General features: G+C 49.1%; 1 protein-coding gene across 4 annotated transcripts in view; it reads right to left on the reverse strand.

The window, feature by feature from the left end:
• Positions 1 to 22,179, reverse strand: part of LPP (LIM domain containing preferred translocation partner in lipoma) — a 300,501-nt gene that overhangs the window by 105,137 nt on the left and 173,185 nt on the right. For all 4 annotated transcript variants that reach the window (XM_083612854.1, XM_083612851.1, XM_083612852.1 and 1 more), the window contains one exon: positions 18,110 to 18,232. In XM_083612854.1, the coding sequence (XP_083468980.1) occupies positions 18,110 to 18,232 (123 nt within the window). The remainder of the gene's footprint in view (positions 1 to 18,109; positions 18,233 to 22,179) is intronic.

Here is a 22,179-nt window from a genome sequence, read left to right on the forward strand (position 1 = left end):
GGGGGTGGCAGAAAGAATTCTCTGGAAAGCATACATGTTTCTGCAAATGCAAGGCGTTTCCACCCCTGCTTTTGTGTCGGTGACTCAGCACTGGCGGAAACCGAAAACGAGCTTGTAGGCACATCTGGTCCTTCCTGCACAGAAGACAGAAGGTATGGCACAGGTGTGACCTCCAGAAACCCAGAGGGGCCCTAATTCAGCACAGTACATAGCAACTCCCTGGTCCTGAATGGGGCAACTGTGCCCCTGAAGGGCCAGGTGCACAGCCTGGGGCTCATTTTGGACTCACAGCTGTCCATGGAGGCGCAGGTCAATTCTGTGTCCAGGGCAGCTGTCTACCAGCTCCATCTGGTACGCAGGATGAGACCCTCCCTGCCCGCAGACTGTCTTGCCAGAGTGGTGCATGCTCTAGTTATCTCTCGCTTGGACTACTGCAATGCGCTCTATGTGGGGCTACCTTTGAAGGTGACCCGGAAACTACAACTAATCCAGAATGCGGCAGCTAGACTGGCGACTGGGGGCGGCCTCCGAGACTACATAACACCGGTCCTGAATGACCTACATTGGCTCCCAGTACGTTTCCGAGCACAGTTCAAAGTGTTGGTGCTGACCTTTAAAGCCCTAAATGGCCTCGGCCCAGTATACCTGAAGGAGCGTCTTCACTCCCATCGTTCAGCCCGGACTCTGAGGTCCAGCTCTGACGGCCTTCTGGCAGTTCCCTCCCTGTGAGAAGTGAGGTTACAGGGAACCAGGCAGAGGGCCTTCTCGGTGGTGGTGCCCGCACTGTGGAATGCTCTCCCATCAGACGTCAAGGAAATAAGCAACTATCTCACTTTTAAAAGACATCTGAAGGCAGCCCTGTTTAGGGAAGCTTTTAATGTTTAATGCTGTACTGTGTTTTTAATATTTGGTTGGAAGCCGCCCAGAGTGGCTGGGGAAACCCAGCCAGATGGGCAGGGTATAAATAATAAATTATTATTATTATTATTATTATTATTATTATTATTATTATTATTATTAATAATTTATTTATACCCCGCCCATCTGGCTGGGCTTCCCCAGCCACTCTGGGAGGCTTCCAAAAGAATATTAAAATACATCAAACATTAAAAGCTTCCCTAAACAGGGCTGCCTTCAGATGTCTTCTAAAAGCCTGGTAGTTGTTGTTCTCTTTGACATCTGGTGGGAGGGCATTCCACAGGGCGAGTGCCACTACCGAGAAGGCCCTCTGCCTGGTTCCCTGTAACCTCACTTCTCGCAGTGAGGGAACCGCCAGAAGGCCCTCGGTGCTGGACCTCAGTGTCCGGGTAGAACGGTGGGGGTGGAGACGCTCCTTCAGATTAACCATAGCATGCCACTTCAAACAGCTGTGGCCTCCTCCCAAAGCACCCTGGGAACTGTAGTTTGTTCAGGATGCTGAGAGCTGCTAGGAGACCCTGCTCCATCCCCCTCAGAGAACTACAATTCCCATAGCTCCCAGAGGAGAGGGGTTGACCGTTAAACCACTCTGGGAATTGTAGCGAGGGGGGAGGAAACAAGGGTCTCCCTAACAAGTCTCAGCACCCACTTAACAAACTACAGCTCCCAGGAAGTCATGACTACTTAAAGTGGTCTGATCTTGCTTTAGAGGGCTGGATTTGTTCTTTGCATAGAGGATATATTTATACCCGCACCCGAGCAGGGAGGGTGGAGGGAGAGAGCCCCTCTCCTCCCTCTAAACATAAATGAGATGCAAGTTATATAATAAAAGCCATATAATAATCCATTCAAATAACAAGCGTCCTGAAGGCCATTCTGCTGATTTCAAGCCTTTTGTGCCAGAAAAGGGAAATTCACGAGGGGATGAACTTCAATTAAAGCTTTGGCTGCCTTTTTATCTAACGCATTAACACGGGTAGGCCATTAATTTCGCCGCCATCAAGGATTAGCTTTGGTCTCTGAAGCCACCTACAAAGTCTTGGGCCCCAGATCCCCGCGCTGTGCAGATGGGCAACAGAAAAAGAGTCTTGGACCTCAAACGTGCGCTTATGCCTTTACCGGATGCGTGCCTCATGTTCCCAGGGCAGCTTGCAGCAGAAGTTAAGAGGCAGACAAGCAAAATTAAGAAGCTGGAAGTGGGAAGATTCGGGGCAGGCTGAAGCAAGTCCTCCTTCACACAGAACAGGGTGAAACTACGGAACTCCCTGCTGCAGGAGAAAGTGGCGATGAAAGAGGATCAGACAAATCCACGGAGGGAGAAAGCTATCAATTACTACAATGCTTCTGAATATCAGTTGCCATTGCTGGAAACCACAGGAGGAAAGAGCTGTTCCTGTGCTCAGATCAGGGCCGGATTGAGGTTTGATGAGGCCCTCAGCTCCTGAAGGTAATGGGGCCCTTTATATGTCCAGCTGTCCTTTGTCAACAACAAATTGTAGCTGCCTTTTGTGTTGAATACATGCTATATGGTAATTTATGGACCTCATAGGTATCTCAAGCCATTTGCACATAACAAATAGGAACCTACACAACACAAAACACTGTTGCTGTAGGTAGGTTTTATTTTATTTCCTTTTTATCTTATATTTTGGAAATGTACATCCGGGGTTTTTCCCCTTTATTTTTTTTGAGGGGGGCCCCAAGAGAGTGGGACCCTAAGCTAGAGCTTGTTTAGCTTATACACGGGTGGCGCTGTGGGTTAAACCACAGAGCCTAGGATTTGCCAATCAGAAGATCAGTGGTTCGAATCCCCGCGATGGGGTGAGCTCCCGTTGCTCGGTCCCTGCTCCTGCCAACCGAGCAGTTCGAAAGCACGCCAGTGCAAGTAGATAAATAGGTACTGCTCTGGTGGGAAGGTAAATGGCGTTTCCGTGCGCTGCTCTGGTTCGCCAGAAGCGGCTTAGTCATGCTGGCCACATGACCCGGAAGCTGTACGCCGGCTCCCTCGGCCAGTAAAACAAGATGAGCGCCACAATCCCAGAGTCGGTCACGACTGGACCTACTGGTCAGGGGTCCCTTTACCTTTACCTTTAAATCTGGCACTGGCTCAGATTAGAGGCAGATTGGTCCAACTGGTTTGGTTGCTCTGGGCACAGAGCCTCAGGGTGCCACCAGAGACGACACAACTATTATTTGGAATGGACTGTGAGATTGGGGGTTGGGGATGCACAAGGCACCGCTGAAATTTGAGGCCCCAAGACCTGCCACTGCTCAGATCCTGCTTGTGGGTGTCTGGCTGGCACCTGGTCCGCCCCTGCGAGAAAAGGACACTGAACTATTTGGGCCACTGGCCTGATCCTGCAGGCTCCCCTTTCGTTCTTACATTATCCCAGAATAGCATCTGAAAAGCACATGGAAGAGTGGGAGGCAGGTCTGTGTTTCTGTGTTTATGTGATGGGGAGGAATGGTACCCTCTCTCCCCCTTGGCAACATTTGCATCGGAAAGAAATCACGAAAACCGGGTGCAGCGCTAAAGCTCCCAAGAAAGGGACAAACCCTGCAGCCCAGCTTTGCTCTCTGTCTCTCTTTCTCCTCTTCAGTTGTCTTGAAGCGAGGCCGCCAGGCCCAGGCTCCCTTCCCTTCCTCCTGCGCTGCGACGGCAGATGGCGAAAAGCAAAAGCCTCGAGTTCTAATTCATATGGAGGGGCCCGGGGGAGGCCTGATACGGCCTGCTCAAGCTGCAGGCAGCATTTGCGTCAACCCCCCCCCCCGCTCCAGGTCTGTGGCACCTTTTGTTCCGAACACCACGAGCCAAGCGTGCGAGGCCTGATCCTTGCACGCTCCTCGCCGAGGTCCTGCCACAAAGATGAGCACAACTGTTAAGGGCGCAGGTCCCTGCTGGGGTCGCCGCGTCAGAATCGCCTCCCCGGGAACAGACGTCAGAGCCGTGCTAATTTCATTAGACCTCAGCCGGAATAGATGGCGGGGATTAGCCTGCCAGCCAGCGCTGGTTACTGGGGTAACCTGGGATCTCTCCCCGCCATGGATGCGACCGAATTAACGAGAGCAAGGTGGTGGTGGTGTGTGTGTGTGTGAGTGTGTTTTCATAAAAATCCTACGCATGAAGGGAAGCAGAAGGATGTTGCCGGGGAGCACTGCTGCGTCAGTGATGCTCGCCGGCGAGATGGAACGGGAGCCGCCGCGATCTGTACGTACAACATTCCCCCGAGGCGCAGGAAAGTAGACAGAGCCTGCGGAAATAATTAATGCTGGCAGCCGCTGAATGCCGTCACCGCTACTTAGTCGCACTACAAGCGGGGGGGGGGGGGGGGAGAGGAGAAGCCGTGACATTGGCAGGAAGGATCCTCGGCAAGGGAGAATCCTGCACCGATGGCTTTCCTCTCTCCCTGCAGCCATTGAGCACCCGTCCCCACTTGCAAGGAAGAAGCAGACCGTTCAGGGCCGAGAAGCAGGCTGCAATGCTTCTGGACTGAAGGGATAGATCAGTTTGGTAGAACATGAGGCTCTGAATCTCAGCGCTGGGGGTTTGGGCCCCACTTTGGAACTGGCATTCAGGTGGAGGAGCTGGTGGAAATACAAAAACTGGAAATTTGTGAACATGATTGTGATGATGAATTTGTAAAGGAAAAATTTAATAAAAAATATTATATAAAAAAAGGAACTGGCATTCAGGAGCAGTGCTGCCTCTGAGCATTGAGGCAGCAGCTAGGAGCCATCCATAGCCCTCTCCTCTTCCATGAATTTGACTCATCCTCTTTTAAAGTCATCCAAATTGGTGGCGACCCCTTCCTGCTGTGGTGGGGAGTTCCATAGTTTAACTCTGTGCTGTGTGAAGGAGTCTTTTCTTTCATCACTTCCTCCTGTGGCCCTCCTGTGGTTTGGGCCCCGCACAGTCCCTTCCAACTACAGTCATACCTCATGTTACATTTGCTTCATGATACATTTTTCAGGTTGCATCCAGCGGCGATCCGGAAGTACCGGAAAGGGTTACTTCCGGGTTTCACCACTCATGCATGCGCAGACGTGCAAAATGACGTCACGCGCATGCGCAGAAGCAGCAAATTGTGACCCGCGCATGCACAGACACACAGACGTGGGTTGCGTTCTGCTCATGTTGCGAACGGGCCTCTGGAACGGATCCCGTTCACAACCAGAAGTACCACTGTATAATTCTATGAAAAGGATCCCAGAGTTGGAGCAGCAGCAGGGGAGGGAGAGGGATCTGGTGCTCGGATCTTGCCTGCAGGTTTCCCACAGGGACAACTGGTTGGCTATTGTGAGAACAGCAGACGTTTTTAGGGTGCTCTCCACGCCAGGAGGAAGGCAGCACTGCTTGGAACGGTTTTGTTCCTTAAGCTCTCTGCTCCCGACCTCTCTGCTGCTGGCCGTGAAGAAAATGCACATTTGCACAACCACAGAGGATGCCAAGGTGCTCTGCTTGTGTCCTGAGCTGTGCAAATGTCTGGTGATCCTAGAGGCTGCTTGGATTTCTAGTGAGCGAGAATGGCCTCTGTGATGGGGCACACAAACATCTTTGTGGCTCTATAAATGTAAAGGTAAAGGGACCACCAACCATTAGGTCCAGTCGTGACCGACTCTGGGGTTGCGGCACTCATCTCACTTTATTGGCCGAGGGAGCCAGCGTACAGCTTCCGGGTCATGTGGCCAGCATGACTAAGCTGCTTCTGGCGAAACTAGACCAGCGCACGGAAACACAGTTTACCTTCCTGCCGGAGTGGTACCTATTTATCTACTTGCACTTTGACATGCTTTCGAACTGCTAGGTTGGCAGGAGCAGGGACAGAGCAATGGGAGCTCACCATGTCGTGGGGATTCGAACTGCCGACCTTCTGATCGGCAAGCCCTAGGCTCTGTGGTTTAACACACAGTGCCACCACCGTCCCTCTATAGTCTGTTTTTATTCTGAGACGGATATCATAATAACAATCATCGTCATCTCAACATCCCACTCGCTTGTGCAGTTTACTACAGACTAGGAAATTTCCCCTTCTTAGTGATGGGTGGAGAGGTGGGGGCTTTCATACAAGGAGGAGCTTTGTGGGTTCAGCAGGTGGGCAGCCAGAACGTGCCTCCATTGCAATGCTTTGCTTTTTTTATCTGCAGAAATCTCTGCTACCTTTACACGTATGCCTGCAAGTTGAGGGATCTGGGTTGGGGAGATGGAACATATTCATGCAGAAATCATCTTCTGGCACTGAAATTATTAGAGGCAGAGACAAGCTGATGGATACATAGCAATTACACGCCCGACCCGATGCTACATTTAATTATCTGCTCCCTGGTAAGACGCTTCACCACCATCTCCAGCGATTGTGAGCCAGATTTCCAGAGGGCCTCGGCGTGGTTGCCTTGTGCTTCACCAAATGGCTAAACACAGGGATTTGGCCCAGTTCTCCCCCTCTGACGACACACCGCTGCAATTTCGTTCCCCTGAACGAGATCCTTGCACCAAAGGAGAACGGCTGGGTAATCAGCACAAGAACAGAATGAGAGGCTCGGTTTCTCATAGAATTGTAGGATTGTCGAGTTGCGGGGGACCTCCAAAGGTCATCTAGTCCAACCCCCTGCAACGCGGGAATGTCAACTAAAGCATTCACGGCAGAGGGCCAGAGGTTGGCGGTTGGAGAGGTTGGAGCTGGCTGAATTATATGCTGGGCTCCACCTGACACAGTGCCATTTTGATCTGAGCTGCTCGCTTGCTACTGAGCTGGCCACATTTTGATTCTCTGGCCCCATATCTGCACAAACCTATTATCCCAAAATACAGATGTGCTTTTGCACTTGCAAGACTGGATGTTTTGCCATCTGTGGTACCTGAGGGTCGATTCCAAAAAATCCCGCCTGAGAAACGTCTTTGCCCCTGTGGAGATGGCAGCACTGAAACAGCGGCACATGTCCTCCTGTCTTGTACTCTCTACAAAGACCCGAGGAACCAGATCATCACCCCACTCATACTAACCATCCCAGGGTGCTCAACCACTGCCACAATGTGGTTTCCCAAAACCCATTCCTTCACTTTCTTCTATCAGATCAAAATGAGCAGATAACAGCAAAGGCTGCGAGGTTCATAGCAGGGGCAATGAGAATAAGGGCCACTAACTGATGGCTGGTTCAGGACTTTAAATTGTGCTGCTAAATTTCCTTTTCTACATATACTGTAATGTTTTATTGTTGCTATGGCCATTGGCTTATGTGAATAAAGTTTTATCTTCTTATGGGAGAAGAGTAGATTCTATATTCATTTCCAATTTTGTTTGGAAAAAGAAGTCAGAATAAGGAAGGGAAATATCAAAATACAGTGTGGTCGCACCTTATGTGCATTTAGCTGTCTCAGCCAAACATTTCCATTGCCTTTTCTGTGTTGGCTCCCCATTTGTGGAAGTCTCTCCTCGGGGAAATTAACCTGGCACCTTCGCTACATATCTTTAGGCGCCAGCAGACAAAGTGTCTCTCTTCAACAAGGCGTTTGGCTGATGGACATTCTATGGCTTTTTAAATGTACTTGTGGGGGTTATTGGTTTGTTTTTCTTTTATTGTATTCTTATTTTGTATTTTTCTGTTCTGAACGGCAGGACAATAGATGGGATGTTGGCCCCACTGATCTGTTTACCTCTCTCACACCCCAGGTTAGGATTGCGGCCTTAGCAGGTGGCTTTCCACTAATATATAAACGTTGTCTGCTCATTCCTCTAAGATACAGCCCCCCCAAATCATATGTAACCGCTATATAGAAAAGATTTTGTTGTTGTTGTTTAGTCATGTCCGCCTCTTCGTGACCCCCTGGACCAGAACACGCCAGGCCCTCCTGTCTTCCACTGCCTCCCGCAGTTTGATCAAACTCATGCTGGTAGCTTCGAGAACACTGTCCCACCATCTCATCCTCTGTCGGCCCCTTCTCCTTGTGCCCTCCATCTTTCCCAACATCAGGGTCTTTTCCAGGGAGTCTTCTCTTCTCATGAGGTGGCCAAAGTATTGGAGTCTCAGCTTCAGGATCTGTCCTTCCAGTGAGCACTCAGGGCTGATTTCCTTCAGAATGGAGAGGTTGGATCTTCTTGCCATCCATGGGACTCTCAAGAGTCTCCTCCAGCACCAAAAGACTTTACAACCCAACAAAAGAGACACATTTTTGGAACAACTCGGATGGGCACAGAGTTAAGCAATGGACCCTGTTCCTTTCCAAGCCAATCTAAATTTGACACCCTCTGTTTGACTCACTTCTGAATCCCAATTCCTGGAAACCACAGGAGAAGAGAGGGCTTTTGTGCTTGTATCCTGGTTTTCCTGTTCGGTGTCTGTGGAACAGGATGTTGAATGAGATGGGCCTGCTTTCGCCTGATCCAGAAGGCACTGCTTAAATTCTTTTGTTAGATGCTTGCCCATCAAATGGCAGCTTCGTGTGGCTTGGGGAAAGTTCTCCTAGACACTGGGAGCTCTTGAGATAAACAGGCCGTGCCTCTCCCTGCTTTAAAAGGCTCACCCCCTGCCAAGGTCCCCATAACCACGAGGGTCTTTTGCAAGACGTGGGCCTTCCCAGCCACCACCCATGATTTTGGTGGGTGCAGCTGTCCAAGCTGGTCAGAGAGCATGGGAAGGTGCCCTGACGCTAAGAACTTTGCATCTCCGACCCAGAAGATGGTGTGGAGTTTGTACTGTCCACCAATTTCTTGAGACAATCATTGCAAGGCATCCCTCCCTTTGCGACAATCCAACCTGTTCCCTCGGAATCAGATCTGGCCAGGACAGCAACTGGTGCAAGCAAAAAGGGCCCGATTCTCTTGGGTGGTTTTCTTCCTGGACTTCCAACCCTGATCCCCGTCAGAATTGGTGCTTGAAGAAAACCAGTGAAAATCAGGCTTCCCTCAAGTGGGTGAGATAAAGGAGTTATTTTTACTTTAAAAAACCAGCCCCTTTCCCTTCCCTTCCCCCCCCTCTCTCTACCCCCTTAGCTGCTTTCTTTACCATTCTGAAGGTGCAAATCAATGCTCTCTAGGATTTGGGATGACTCCGCTGCCCCTCACTGTCATTGAGCACGCTTGAAAGTGCATTGGGGGGGGGCAGCTGAGTTCAAATCAATCAGCTTCGCCTTTCTTCTGCCCCCTCCCCCCCTCCGGCAACCCGGGGAAACATAACTCAAGAAGCAGCAAATTCATAAGCTCACACACGGAACGTGCTGCCCGCCTAGGAGATGATCCATCTGGCAAGCTGACACAGTAATAAGTCTGCCTAATTGTCAGGTCAGGCATAATACTGTGCATTGCTGTCAGTCGCTTCGCTGCAGCTTTGTACTGGAGATGTAAAACTCCTTGTACTGTGTGTATGTTGCGTGGGCAGGCGGGGAGATAAATCAGACAGACAGAAGGTGGAGGGGCGGGCAGGGCAAGCACAGGGGGGAGGGGTAGCCAGCAGAGGAACGAGCCAGGAGGCAGGCAGGAGCTGGAGACAAGGGTCCACAGAATCACAGAGCTGAATCACACCCGAGGGTCATCTAGTCCAACCCCCTGCTATACAGGACTTGCTGTCAGGGACTGGTCCAAAGAGGAGGAACAGTGGAGTCCGCTGCTCCCCTCCTCCAGCACTTCCCGGAGAAGAGGGAGACAGTATAGATTTAGAACAGTGGTTTGCAGAAGGACATAGCTCAGAGGCTGCAGAGGGGAGAAGGTGGGAAATATTGCGGTTAAGAACCTAATTCGTTCTGGAGGTCCGTTCTTAACCTGAAACTGTTCTTAACCTGAAGCACCACTTTAGCTAATGGGGGCCTCCTGCTGCTGCCGTGCCATTGCTGCGCGATTTCTGTTCTCATCCTGAAGCAAAGTTCTTAACCTGAAGCACTATTTCTGGGTTAGCAGAGTGTGTAACCTGAAGCGTCTGTAACCTGAAGCGTCTGTAACACAAGGTACCACTGTATTTGGAAAAATGCAGAATGGACCAACCCAGCTCAGCATGTAAGGCTGATACTCTTATACAGTGGTACCTCGGGTTACAAACGCTTCAGGTTACATACGCTTCAGGTTACACACTCCGCTAACCCAGAAATAGTGCTTCCGGTTAAGAACTTTGCTTCAGGATAAGAACAGAAATCGGGCTGCGACGACAGCAGGAGGCCCCATTAGCTAAAGTGGTGCTTCAGGTTAAGAACGGTTTCAGGTTAAGAACTGACCTCCAGAACAAATTAAGTACTTAACCCAAGGTACCACTGTACAGACCTATGGGCCACCTAGCTCAGAAGACTCATACACTGACTTGAACTGGCTCTCTGGAATTTCAGGCAGTCCTGGGTGGAAATGTCATTGGGGACAGAGCCTAGGACCTTCTGTATGTAAAGAAGATGCTTTGCCACTGACTTATGGCCCTTCCTGTGGTTACTGGTCAATAAAGTGCCTGCTAGAATTCTGGTGCTGGAGGAGACTCTTGAGAGTCCCATGGACTGCAAGAAGATCAAACCTATCCATTCTGAAGGAAATCAGCCCTGAGTGCTCACTGGAAGGACAGATCCTGAAGCTGAGACTCCAATACTTTGGCCACCTCAGGAGAAGAGAAGACTCCCTGGAAAAAGACCCTGATGCTGGGAAAGATGGAGACCACAAGCAGAAGGGGATGACAGAGGATGAAGTGGTTGACAGTGTTCTTGAAGCTACCAGCATGAGTTTGACCAAACTGCGGGAGGCAGTGGAAGACAGAAGTGCCTGGCGTGCTCTGGTCCAGGGGGTCACGAAGAGGCGGACACGACTAAACAAAAACAAAGGCAGCCTTATCCCCTTTTTGTCCAGTTAGTTTAGCCCTGTCTACTCAGATTGGCAGCTGCTCTCCAAGGTCCTGCACGCTGTGCTCCCTTAAGTGGCTGGTGACTGATCCTTGGATGTTCTAAATGCAAAGCAGCTGCTCTGCGACTGAGTCATGGTCCCCCAGAACTCAGGTGTGGGATTGGTCTGCTTTGGAAATTAATAAAAGCAGGTTTTTTAAAAAATGAGGGAGGGGGAACCAGAAGAAAGGAACAGAGATGCTTGCTGCTTCTGTTGCAAGACAGAAGATGGAGCAAGTTTGTTTTCTGCTGCTCCACAAAGGAGGACCAATGGCTTCAAGCTGCAAGAAAGGACTAACTAGACAACAGGAAGAACTTTCTGTTGGTAAAAGCAGTTCTATGGAAGGTGGTTGACTCTCGTCTGTTAGGGATTCCGAGATGCCTGCATAGAGGGGGGTTGGGATAGATGACCTTTGGTGTCCCCTCGAAGTCAACAGTTCTAGGGTTCTATAAAAACACAAGTTGCAGCGTCCTGAAACCAGCCCGATCCCTTCCTCCCTTCTGGATGGGACCAGTTCCTACTTCTCTCATCCAGAGAGAGAGAGAGAGAGATAAAATGAGTTTTGGTTTCTCCTCTTGAAGTCAATGAAACTTTAATATATACAGAAAGCAAAGGCACGTCCAGACATCCGCAAACAGATCTCAATATGTTCCAGGCAGCCAGCGCTGCAAAAGGCAATCAATATATTTTGTGTTGTTTCTTTTTTAAAAAAGCAAGCCCAGGGAAGAGAGAGGGAGGGAAGAGGCACAGACGGCTCTCTGACAAAGTGTCTGAGAGACGCATCCTCCACCCACAGCTAAACTGTTCTGTACTGAGAACATCTTGCAATTGTTCCAAAGCAGTCTGGAGCTTTAAAAGCGCATCATGTATTTATTCCTGCCAGGAGGGAGAAGGGTCTGGCAAATAAACAGTGCCGCAGATGAAACGCTTTGCCTTTCCTCCCCTCCGTGAAACACTCACATGCCACACAGGACAGAGACGCCGTCTCACTGGGGGACTCACCAGAGCTCAGGCCCCGAACCCATTTAAAGCTCCAGGTCACAAAGGAATAATGCAGCGCTACTGAGCATATGCAGAGTGCCTTTTCATCACAAAGCTAGCCAAACGCATGTCCGAAATTGAGAGGAGAACGTCCAGATAAAAGGTAAAGGTAAAGGTAAAGGAACCCCTGACCATTAGGTCCAGTCGTGGCCGACTCTGGGGTTGCGGCGCTCATCTCACTTTACTGGCCGAGGGAGCCAGCATACAGCTTCTGGGTCATGTGGCCAGCAGGAGTAAGCCGCTTCTGGCGAACCAGAGCAGCGCACGGAAACGCCGTTTACCTTCCTGCTGGAGCGGTACCTATTTATCTACTTGCACTTCATGCTTTTGAACTGCTAGGTTGGCAGGAGCAGGGACTGAGCAATGGGAGCTCACCCCGTCACGGGGATTCGAACCGCTGACCTTCCGATCAGCCAGCCCTAGGCTCTGTGGTTTAACCCACAGCGCCACCTGCATCCCATAAGGTCCAGATAGGGGAGGGCATATAACCAGGAGTTGTGTGGCAGTTTGAGTGTCGGACTAGGACCTACGAGACTGGGGTTCGAATCTTCACTCAGCCATTACCTCGACGGCCAGTCACTCACTCTCAGCCTGGCCTACCTCTCAGGGTTGTTGTGGGGGTTAAATGTGGGAGAAGGAGAACGATGTACGTCACCTTGTAGGGAGGAAAGGTGGGGTGTAAATGCTCCTTCTCAGGTGTGCAAACCAGGGAGAGGGGAATGTTATTGTACCCCCACTCCTCCCATCCTTGAAAACAGGCCAGTCTGTTGGGGCAAATGACTACGGGGGGGGGGGGGAGACTGCTGGATCCATCAAGGGGCACTGGCTCTCCCAGCTGCCTAGCCCCCCTCCCTCGGCAAGGGACCCTTAAAAGGCGAAGCTGCTGCCTAAGTTGTTTTTTATCACCATCATCATCATCATCAAAATTTGTATACTGCCCAACATCCAAAAAAATCACAGGATGGTTCACAACATAAAAATGCAAAATGAGAACACAAAATGCACAACCAAAACAGGAGCAAGCCAAGCCAATAAACACCCCCTCTCGCAAAAGGCCATAGATCGTTTAATCAACCAAAGGCTTGGGAGAAGAGGAATGCTTTTGCCTGGCACCTAAAGAGATGTAATGAAGGCACCAGGAGAGTCTCCCCGGGCAGAGCATTCCGTAAATGGGGAGCCACCACAGAAAAGGCCCCGTTCTCGTGTTGCCACCCTCTGGGCCTCTCGTGGAGGAGTCACATGAAGAAGGATCTAGAATAGATGATTATCACTAGGGCCATATGGGGAGAGGCAGACCTTGAGACATTACAGTCCTGAACTGTTGAATTGTCCAGGAAACTGATTGGCAACCAGTGTAGTTATTTGCTCAAACTGTCTTGCCCCAGTGGCTGCCAAATTCTGCACTAGCTGAAGTTTCCGAACTGTCTTCAGAGCAAGCCACACAGGTTTTCTTCTTCTTTGGTGATCCCTTGAAGCCGAGTAAGATTGTCTTCCATAAACACGGTTTTAACAATGAGTCCATAAGTGACTGTGGAGGCCAATTCTGGATCCACACGTCCTTCCACAGTGGGGACATTGGTTTCTGGGCGGGAGTTGATCATGGTGTGGATTTGCCAAGCGTGCCTTCCTCTTAGCACGTTTCTCCCTTGCGTCCTGAGTTTGTGCATCTTCAAAGCCCATGACACCTTTGGTCAAGGCTGTTCTCCAACTGGAGCGCTCGCAGGCCAGTGTTTCCCAGTTGTCAGTGTTTATACTACATTTTTTTAGCTTTGCCTTGAGACAGTCTTTAAACCTCTTTTGTTGACCACCAGCATTACGCTTTCCATTTTTAAGTTCGGAATAGAGTAGTTGCTTTGGAAGGCGATGATCAGGCATCCGCACAACATGACCAGTCCAACGAAGCTGATGTTGAAAAATCATTGCTTTGACACGGGTGATCTTTGCTTCTTCCAGTACATTGATATTAGTTCGCCTGTCTTCCCACGTGATGTGTAAAATTCTTCAGAGACACTGTTGATGGAATCTTTCGAGGAGTTGGAGATGGCCTTTATAAGTGGTCCATGTTTCACAAGCATACAACACATTGCAGTAATCTAACCAAGAGCTTACAATTGACAACAGAAGTTAGGCTTTCCCTGTCCAGCACAGCTGGGCCACCAGCCGAAGCTGATGGAAAGACCTCAGTGCCACTGAGACCACCTGGGCCTTGAGTGACAGCAAAGGAAGTACCCCCATTTTTGAAATGTTGTTTGTCAATTTACATAATTTGCATTGTTTGGATTCACATTCGTTTGCTTGTTGTGAGCTGACTAGGGGGACTTTGGGGGCCGAAAGGCAGAATATAAAGAGAAAGGCAACATAACATAATATAGGAAATGAATTCGGAGACTTCCAAGTGATAGCTGCAGAAACTAACCCTCACTGTTTTATGCCAGGGGTGATTGTTGTTGTTGTTGTTTAGTCGTTTAGTCGTGTCCGCCTCTTTGTGACCCCCTGGACCAGAGCACGCCTGGTTTTCCCAATAGTGATGTATGGAAGTGAGAGGTGGACCATAAAGAAGGCTGATCGCCGAAGAATGGATGCTTTTGAATTCTGGTCCTGGAGGAGACTCTTGAGAGTCCCATAGACTGCAAGAAGATCAAACCTCTCCATTCTGAAGGAAACCAGCCCTGAGTGCTCACTGGAAGGACAGATCCTGGAGCTGAGGCTCCAAGACTTTGGCCACCTCATGAGAAGAGAAGACTCCCTGGAAAAGACCCTGATGTTGGGAAAGATGGAGGGCACAAGGAGAAGGGGGCGACAGAGGACGAGGTGGTGGGACAGTGTTCTCGAAGCTGGCAGCATGAGTTTGACCAAACTGTGGGAGGCAGTGGAAGACAGGAGGGCCTGGTGTGCTCTGGTCCAGGGGGTCAGGAAGAGTCGGACATGATTAAACGACTCAACAACAACAACAATAAACGATAGCAAGTGAAACTGCTTTCTCTGCTGTTTGCCTGAGGCTGATGGGAGAGACAGTCCAAAACAGCTGGATTACTGTGGTTTCCCACAACCAGTATTCAGAAGCTGCTTCCAGATGTGGATACACACAAGTGGGGAAAACAGGGGTTCAGGCCAAGGTAAGGGACAACATAAAGTATAATACATAAAGCAAATCAGGTTCAACAAATGTACCCACAATTACAAAACATACAGTGCAAACTCCAGAGTTATCAGCGTAAGTCCAAAACTAAAATGACATTTTTTTTCAAATCTCTGGCACAAGAAAGTTCCTGGAAGTGGCGGAGGAGCTGTGGCAAAAGGACTGGAGGCCAGTAATCCCAGTTTCAGAGGAAAACTCCTTCTTCAGCTGAGAACGATACACAACAGCAACCCAAGCCAAACCGTAAGAAACAAACTTTCCGAGGCTGTGAGCCTGCTGACTCACCCTGTCAGGTTAGTAAGGTCCCGCAAAGGGTACAAGGGAGGTGTCTGCTGCAAACTGGCCGGCACAGCATAGAGGGAGCCATCTAGTGAGCATTTATAGGGAACATAGAAGAAATAAGAGAGGCTTCTGAAAGAGGCATTCCAAGAAGCAACCCAGATCAAAAGAAGCATTCAGCCCATGCGGCGCAATCGTGTCGAAGAGATGAATGAACTTAATTTCTTGTCTTAAGAGTATTGATTCTGTTGTATGGGTCAGATTTCAATCACCAAACGGCGAAAAATTATATATGCTTTTTCAGAAGGTGATGTTCCACCGGAAAGGAATTTATCAAGGCACTCCTAAAGTGGGTGGACGCGGGTGGCGCTGTGGTCTAAACCACTGAGCCTCTGGAGCTTGCCGATCAGAAGGTTGGTGGTTTGAATCCCCATGACGGGGTGAGCTCCCGTTGCTCGGTCCCTGCTCCTGCCAACCTAGCAGTTCGAAAGCACGTCAAAGTGCAAGTAGATAAATAGGTACCACTCTGGCGGGAAGGTAAACGGCATTTCCATGCACTGCGCTAGTTCACCAGAAGTGGCTTAGTCATGCTGGCCACATAACCCAGAAGTTGCACGCTGGCTCCCTCGGCCAATAAAGTGAGATGAGCGCCACAACCCCAGAGTCGGCCTTGACTGGACCTAATGGTCAGTGGTCCCTTTACCTAAAGCGGGATGTACAGTACTTTTCTGTGTATAAGACTAGGTTTTTCTCTTTAAAAATTATGCTAAAAAGTAGGGGTCGTCTTATACATGGATAGTGCATAGGGTGGACGTTTGATTGGTTGCTGCTGCGGTTGCCAGTGGCTATTGGGCGTGTTATTGGTTGCTGCGTCAAGGGCTAGTGTTGATTGGCTGACGCTGCGGCAATTGGGCGGGCGATTGGCAGCTTCTGCTGGCGAAGGGACAGACGAGAGGCGGCAACGCGTGTTGGTGAGCGATTTTTGGCAATCCTCCCCCCCCCCAAAAAAAACATGCTCAATAACTCGGGGCGCCTTATACATGGAAAAATACGGTATGTTTTGAAATTGCGGGTACCTTTGTTGAACCTTACTTGCTTTATATATTATACTTTATATTGCACCTTACCTGGGCCTGAACCCCTGTCCCCCCCACTTGTGTATATTTTCATACAGTGGGGTCCCCCCTTTTGTGCCTCCAGCTGTGGAGGCAAAGCATAGCAATCCTGGCTAGTTGCCATCGATAGTTCTCTCCTCCTCCGTGAATTTGCCCAATCCTCTTTTAAAGCCATCTCAGTTGTTGCTCATCACTGCCTCTTGTGGGAGTGAGTTCCACAGGTTAACGGAGGACATTATTCTATCTATCCTGCATCTTCCAAGTTTCAGCTTCATTGGGTACCCACAAATCCTAGAGTTAGGGGAGAAGGCTTCCCTCTTCTTCCTTTCCTCTTCCTCTTCTTCTTCTTCTTCTTCTTCTTCTTCTTTTTCTTCTTCCTCCTCCTCCTCCAGAAAAATATCCCCAGAGTCCCATCCCTCCAGGGCAGCCCCTTCCACTCTCCTTATGGGCGCACAAACAGAAAACTGCTCTTCCGAAGCCCTGGCTTCCTGTGTGACTCATCCCTGCCACCCACCTCACCCCGGTTTCACCCCACGGTGCTGACACAGGCACCCTGCTGATAGCAGAGCTGTTTCCAGAGTGTTTTCAGCCTGGGGGATTAGACAACAAAGAGGGGCTGGTGGGGGGGGAGAGAGAGGCAACACAATTTGAAGCTCAGATCGCAGGAGCGACAGCGGCAGTCAGAAGGGAAAGATTCTCTGGCACAGCGACCAAGAGAGGCTGTTGCTGCTTCTTTTTAAGCAAATTGCCTGGTTTCTCTTCACAGGTATCTGTGCAGAAGCTCTGTGCATAGCACTTAAACATGGAGGGGAAAGCAAGGCTGCGCCTGCTACCATCACCCTGGCCTGCAAGCGTTCACAGAATCATAGAATCTGAGAGCGGGAAGGGACCCCGAAGGACATCTAGTCCAACCCCTTGCAATGCAGGAATCTCAGCTAAAGCCCTTTGTGGCTTATGGCCCTCGTACTTACGGGACCGCCTCTCCTGGTCTGCCCCACAGAGGACCTTAAGGTCCATGAATAATCATAGTTTAGAGGTCCCGGGCCCTAAGGAAGTTAGACTATCCTCCACCAGGACCAGGGCCTTCTCAGTGATGGCTCCGACCTGGTGGAATGCTCTGTCCCATGAGACCAGAGCCCTTCAGGATTTAACCTCCTTCCATCAGGCCTATAAGACAGAGCTATTCCACCTGGCTTTCAATTTGAACTCAGCCTAATCTTTTATTTCCCTTCCTTCCCTCCCCGTCCCCTTTTTATGAAGATTACACACTCTGGGATCCCACAGCTAATTCTCCCCTGGTCTCCTCGCTGGCCCAAATAGGACTAATTTAGCCAGCTAGCCCAAGTGATCATCTAATGTTTATTGGATGGATTTGCCCCCTAAATTGATTTTTGAATTCTGAATTTATTGTTATTCACGTTTTATACTGTATTTTTATGCTGTTTTTGTTGCATCAATTAAGTGTTTTAAATTTGTTGTTAGCTGCCCTGAGTCCAGTTTTTGAACCGGAAATGGCCGGGTATAAATAAATTATTATTATTATTATTATTGTAAACAGAATAGAGGCATGGAACACCGATGTGGTCGGAACCAGCGTGCTGCTCTACGTGGTATTTATGAAAAATAAAAATAAAAATACCTTGCCACTTTTTCAGTCTGTTTTGAATGCAACAGGCAGCATGCAACTCCCTACGCCCCCAGATCAAGCCCCCGTCCGAGAGAAGAGGCTGATTGTGGACGCTGGGCCCTGTCTGCCATCTCTCCCCAACTCTGACCTGTTGCGTCCGCGGCTTGTAAGGCGAGCTGTTCTCCAAGTCGGCCAGGATGCTGGTCAAGGAGTCGATTTCCGCGTCCAGACTGGAACGCCTCTCCTCCAGGGTCTTGCCGCCGGCGCTGACCTAGACGAAGGGGAAAGGAACACACAAAGAAATGAAGGAATGCCGTGGAGAAACCATTTGGCATTAAGGGTATAAAAAATGAGGAACTGACAGGTGGAGTAAGAGGTGAATTTATGGCCTGTGGGGTCTTCTGCACAGCCCATTTTTTTTTGGGGGGGGGAGTTCTCTTCATTCACTGGACCATAAAGAAGGCTGATCGCTGAAGAATTGATGCTTTTGAATTATGGTGCTGGAGGAGACCTATAAAGCCCTAAAGAACCTCGGTCCAGTATATCTGAAGGAGTGTCTCCACCCCCATCATTCTGCCCAGACACTGAGGTCCAGCTCCGAGGGCCTTTTGCCAGTTCCCTCCCTGTGAGAAGTGAGGTTACAGGGAACCAGGCAGAGGGCCTCCTCGGTGGTGGTGCCCGCCCTGTGGAACACGCTCCCACTAGATGTCAAGGAAATAAACAACTATCTGAGTTTTAGACACCTGAAGGCAGCCCTGCTTAGGGAAGTTTTTAATGCCTGACGTTTTATTGTGCTTTTAATTCTGTTGGTAGCCACCCAGGGTGGCTGGGGAAACCCAGCCAGATGGGCAGGGTATAAATAATAGATGATGATGATGACGACGACGACGATGAAGATAACGACGACAGTTCCTCTGTGATAAAAACAACTTGGAATCCAAAGAATTTGGAAACAATCTAGGAAAAGGTGATAATAATGGCGACGTCTCACCAATAACCTGAGAACAACCAGGAAAAAAATGCTGCAGTATTGTCCACACTGGGCTGGCAGAGTCTCAGGCAAGAGATGATCCCAACTCTACCTGGAAAGGTCAGGATTGGAACCCAGGACCTTCTGAATGTCAAGGAGAGAACTCTGCCACAGAGCTCCCCCTCTCCCCAGCTTAAGAATGCAGACGCGTCTCTCTAGGGGTGGGGTTACAGTGTGTTCTGGGCCGGCATCGCAGGGTGTGATTCTGCAACGCCTTCAGCAATTTGAAGGGTGGTGCTTTAAGCTGCCTCATACCAGACCAGGCCGTCGATTGAGTTCAGTGTTGTCTACACTGACTGGCAGCAGCCCACACCCCAGGCAGGGGGCATTACCTGGGTCATTCTGCATTCAACGCAGATGCTCTGCTATTGCGCTACAGCCCGCCTCATTCATGCACGGTGGAGAACAGGGGTGTCAAAAGCATGTCCCCATTTTGCTCTGAAAGGAGCTGGGAACTTTGTTCTGCACCAGAGGGTTCTCCTGAGCGCCTCTGGCTTGTTGGGTGGTAATAGAAGGCGCTTTTGGGCAGCAGGGGGGAGAAGTTCTTGTGGGGGGGGGACGCTCCCCTTGCCCAGCCGTTCCACCAAGGCGCTTTGGATCTCAGGCAATGAAGCATCAATTTACAACCGCTGTCAAGACACTGATGGGTTATTTAATTCCCCAATAATAATAAATTATTGGAAAAAACGAGGAGAGCAGAGTAAGGAAGGAAGCAGTCTGGATGCAAAGCTCCTCTTAGGCTTCTCATCCAATGGCATTTCAGGCCCAGCTCAATCGAGAGGAATCGCTGCTCTGCTGGTTAGCAGGGCGACTTGGGTACATTCTCACAGTTGACTCAAGAGGGATCATGTCCCCATTTTTAAAGGGCAGCGGCCGCCATGCCTTGCTCCACTGCCCCCCCCCCCGCCTCCTTCTCAGCACACAAATATGCAGCACATCTTATCTTCATCACATGCACGAAAGTGGGTCCAAAAATGTTGGTTTGCTAACAGTGTTTCATAGATTGACATTACTTCGCCCAGAGACACTGGGCAATAGATATAAGGACACAATATAGATCTTAACCTCTGGGAGAAACTTTGGGAAAGCGCCCCGAAATTTACTGCATGTTATACACCAAAAGAGAATTATTTGAAAATGATTCATAGATGGTACCGAACGCCACGTAGGTTGGCTAAGATTTATGAAACAGAATCAGATATGTGTTGGAAGTGCAAAGAAGCAGAGAGAGACTTTTTTCACATGTGGTGGACATGAAAAAAGGTAAAAGTATATTGGGAAATGATTTGTAATGAATTGAAAAACATGTTTGAAACTACTTTCCCCCCAAAACCAGAGTCCTTCCTGTTGGGAATACCCCTGACAGAAATTCCTAGGTGTCGGAAAATGCAACAACTGTGGCCTCTGTTTCGTTAGCCCCAACTAAAGAGGATTGGCAACTTAAATTGACAAAATATGAAGAACTTGCAGATTCAACACGTAGAATAAGAGAGTAAGAAGAACATATATTTAAAGAAGAGTAGAATACATTTATTAAATATCTGGAAAATAACTGTACACACCTGAAAACGCTGGCAGCAATAAGGTCAAATTCAACAGAGTAAATGATTTTTGATGGATGTAGAAGTGGAAAACTGATTTGAATGGTTACAGTAAAATATTCAGGAATGTACGATACTTAAAATGAACCATGGAAGGAGAAGAAGGGAAGTCACTGGATATTTTGAAGTTCGCAAAATGTTTATTTTGAAATGTAAAATTGAAAACTCCATAAAATTATATATAAAGAAGAATTCTAAAATGAAACCTACCCTCGGGGGACTTTAACCCTGCTTTCTGGGGAATTATATTAATGAATCAACACTGGATGCATTTGGCCAATAGCAAATGCAGGAAAAACAAGAGACCCATGGATGTTATCTCGGTCGCAGGGAGGCGGAATAACACAGAGAAACTACTTTGCACATCAAATCGGTTTATGTTGTTGTAAAGACAACTCATTATTGCTTGGCTAGAATTAAAGCTGCATCTGGCTTGGGAATTATCCTGTTTTGGGGGGAAACCTCTGTGTCTTGGGGTGTGTTTTTGGCGTTAGAGGGAATAGGAGGTGGTGTGGCATCTTCTGCCCCCCCCAAAAAAACCCAGTTCCTTTGCCCCCCACTTGCGTCCCATCTAGGGATGAAGATCAAGACCCAGGCCCATCCAAAAAGGTCATTAAACCTTTTCCCGGCAGCAGCACTCTTTCTGACGGAGAACAGCTCCAGAGGATATTGCCTCTTCTCTCCCCTTTTAATTAATAAAATTACAGCCCAGAGCTCATTATCGATAATTATGGCCACTGCGAGAGCTTCCCGTTTCTTTGCTGGCTCCCACCCCCGCCGACCTTAATCCTGTTCCAAATGCAGCATGAATTAGCGTTTAATTAGCCATTAAATAGAATTAACGGTCTCTGGCGGCAAGGTGGCACGCCGAACAATCGGAGGAGGAGGAGAAGGAGAAGGGAGGCTTCCTGGCGCAGGACAAGTCCGGCAGCCGCGACTGGGGGGAGATTCTCAACAAACCAGAAGCTCTCATTCTCAGCCAGTCGACAGAATGACACCAAGGGGTCAGGCAGAGACACCATCCGCATGCGCCCATCGCCGCAGAAAATATTTCTGACGGGAATTCCATCTTCGCCCTCCATGACTGAGCCGTGGGAGAACTTGCCCTGCCAAGTCTCATCTTCTCAGAGAATTGAGACCCCCAGGGGTCATCTAGTCCAACCCCTGCAATGCAGGAACGACGCCTAGAGAATCCCTGAGAGATGGGCACCCAATGTCTGCTTAAAAACCTCCATGGAAGGAGAGTCCATCACCCAGCGAGGAAGTTCATTGTAACATCAAATGGCTCTTACCGTCAGAATAATATGAGAATAATGATTTATTACTTATACCTTGCCTATCTGGCTGGCAAAGATTATCTGAAGAAACCCCATGGGGCGGTTGGGAGATTATTATTATTATTATTATTATTATTATTATTATTATTATTATTATTAATAGAATTTATATTTTGCCCTATACCGGGGGGGGGGGCCTCAGGGCGGTTCACAGAATAAAATCAAGATATAAAACCACAAAATACATAATAAAAATAAAAATAAACCAACCCAATATGCCTCCAACAAAAAGCACATTTTAATAGGGCAT

The sequence above is a fragment of the Podarcis filfolensis genome, assembly GCF_964270895.1.
Source record: "Podarcis filfolensis genome assembly, chromosome: 5".
NCBI classification, from domain to species: domain Eukaryota; kingdom Metazoa; phylum Chordata; class Lepidosauria; order Squamata; family Lacertidae; genus Podarcis; species Podarcis filfolensis.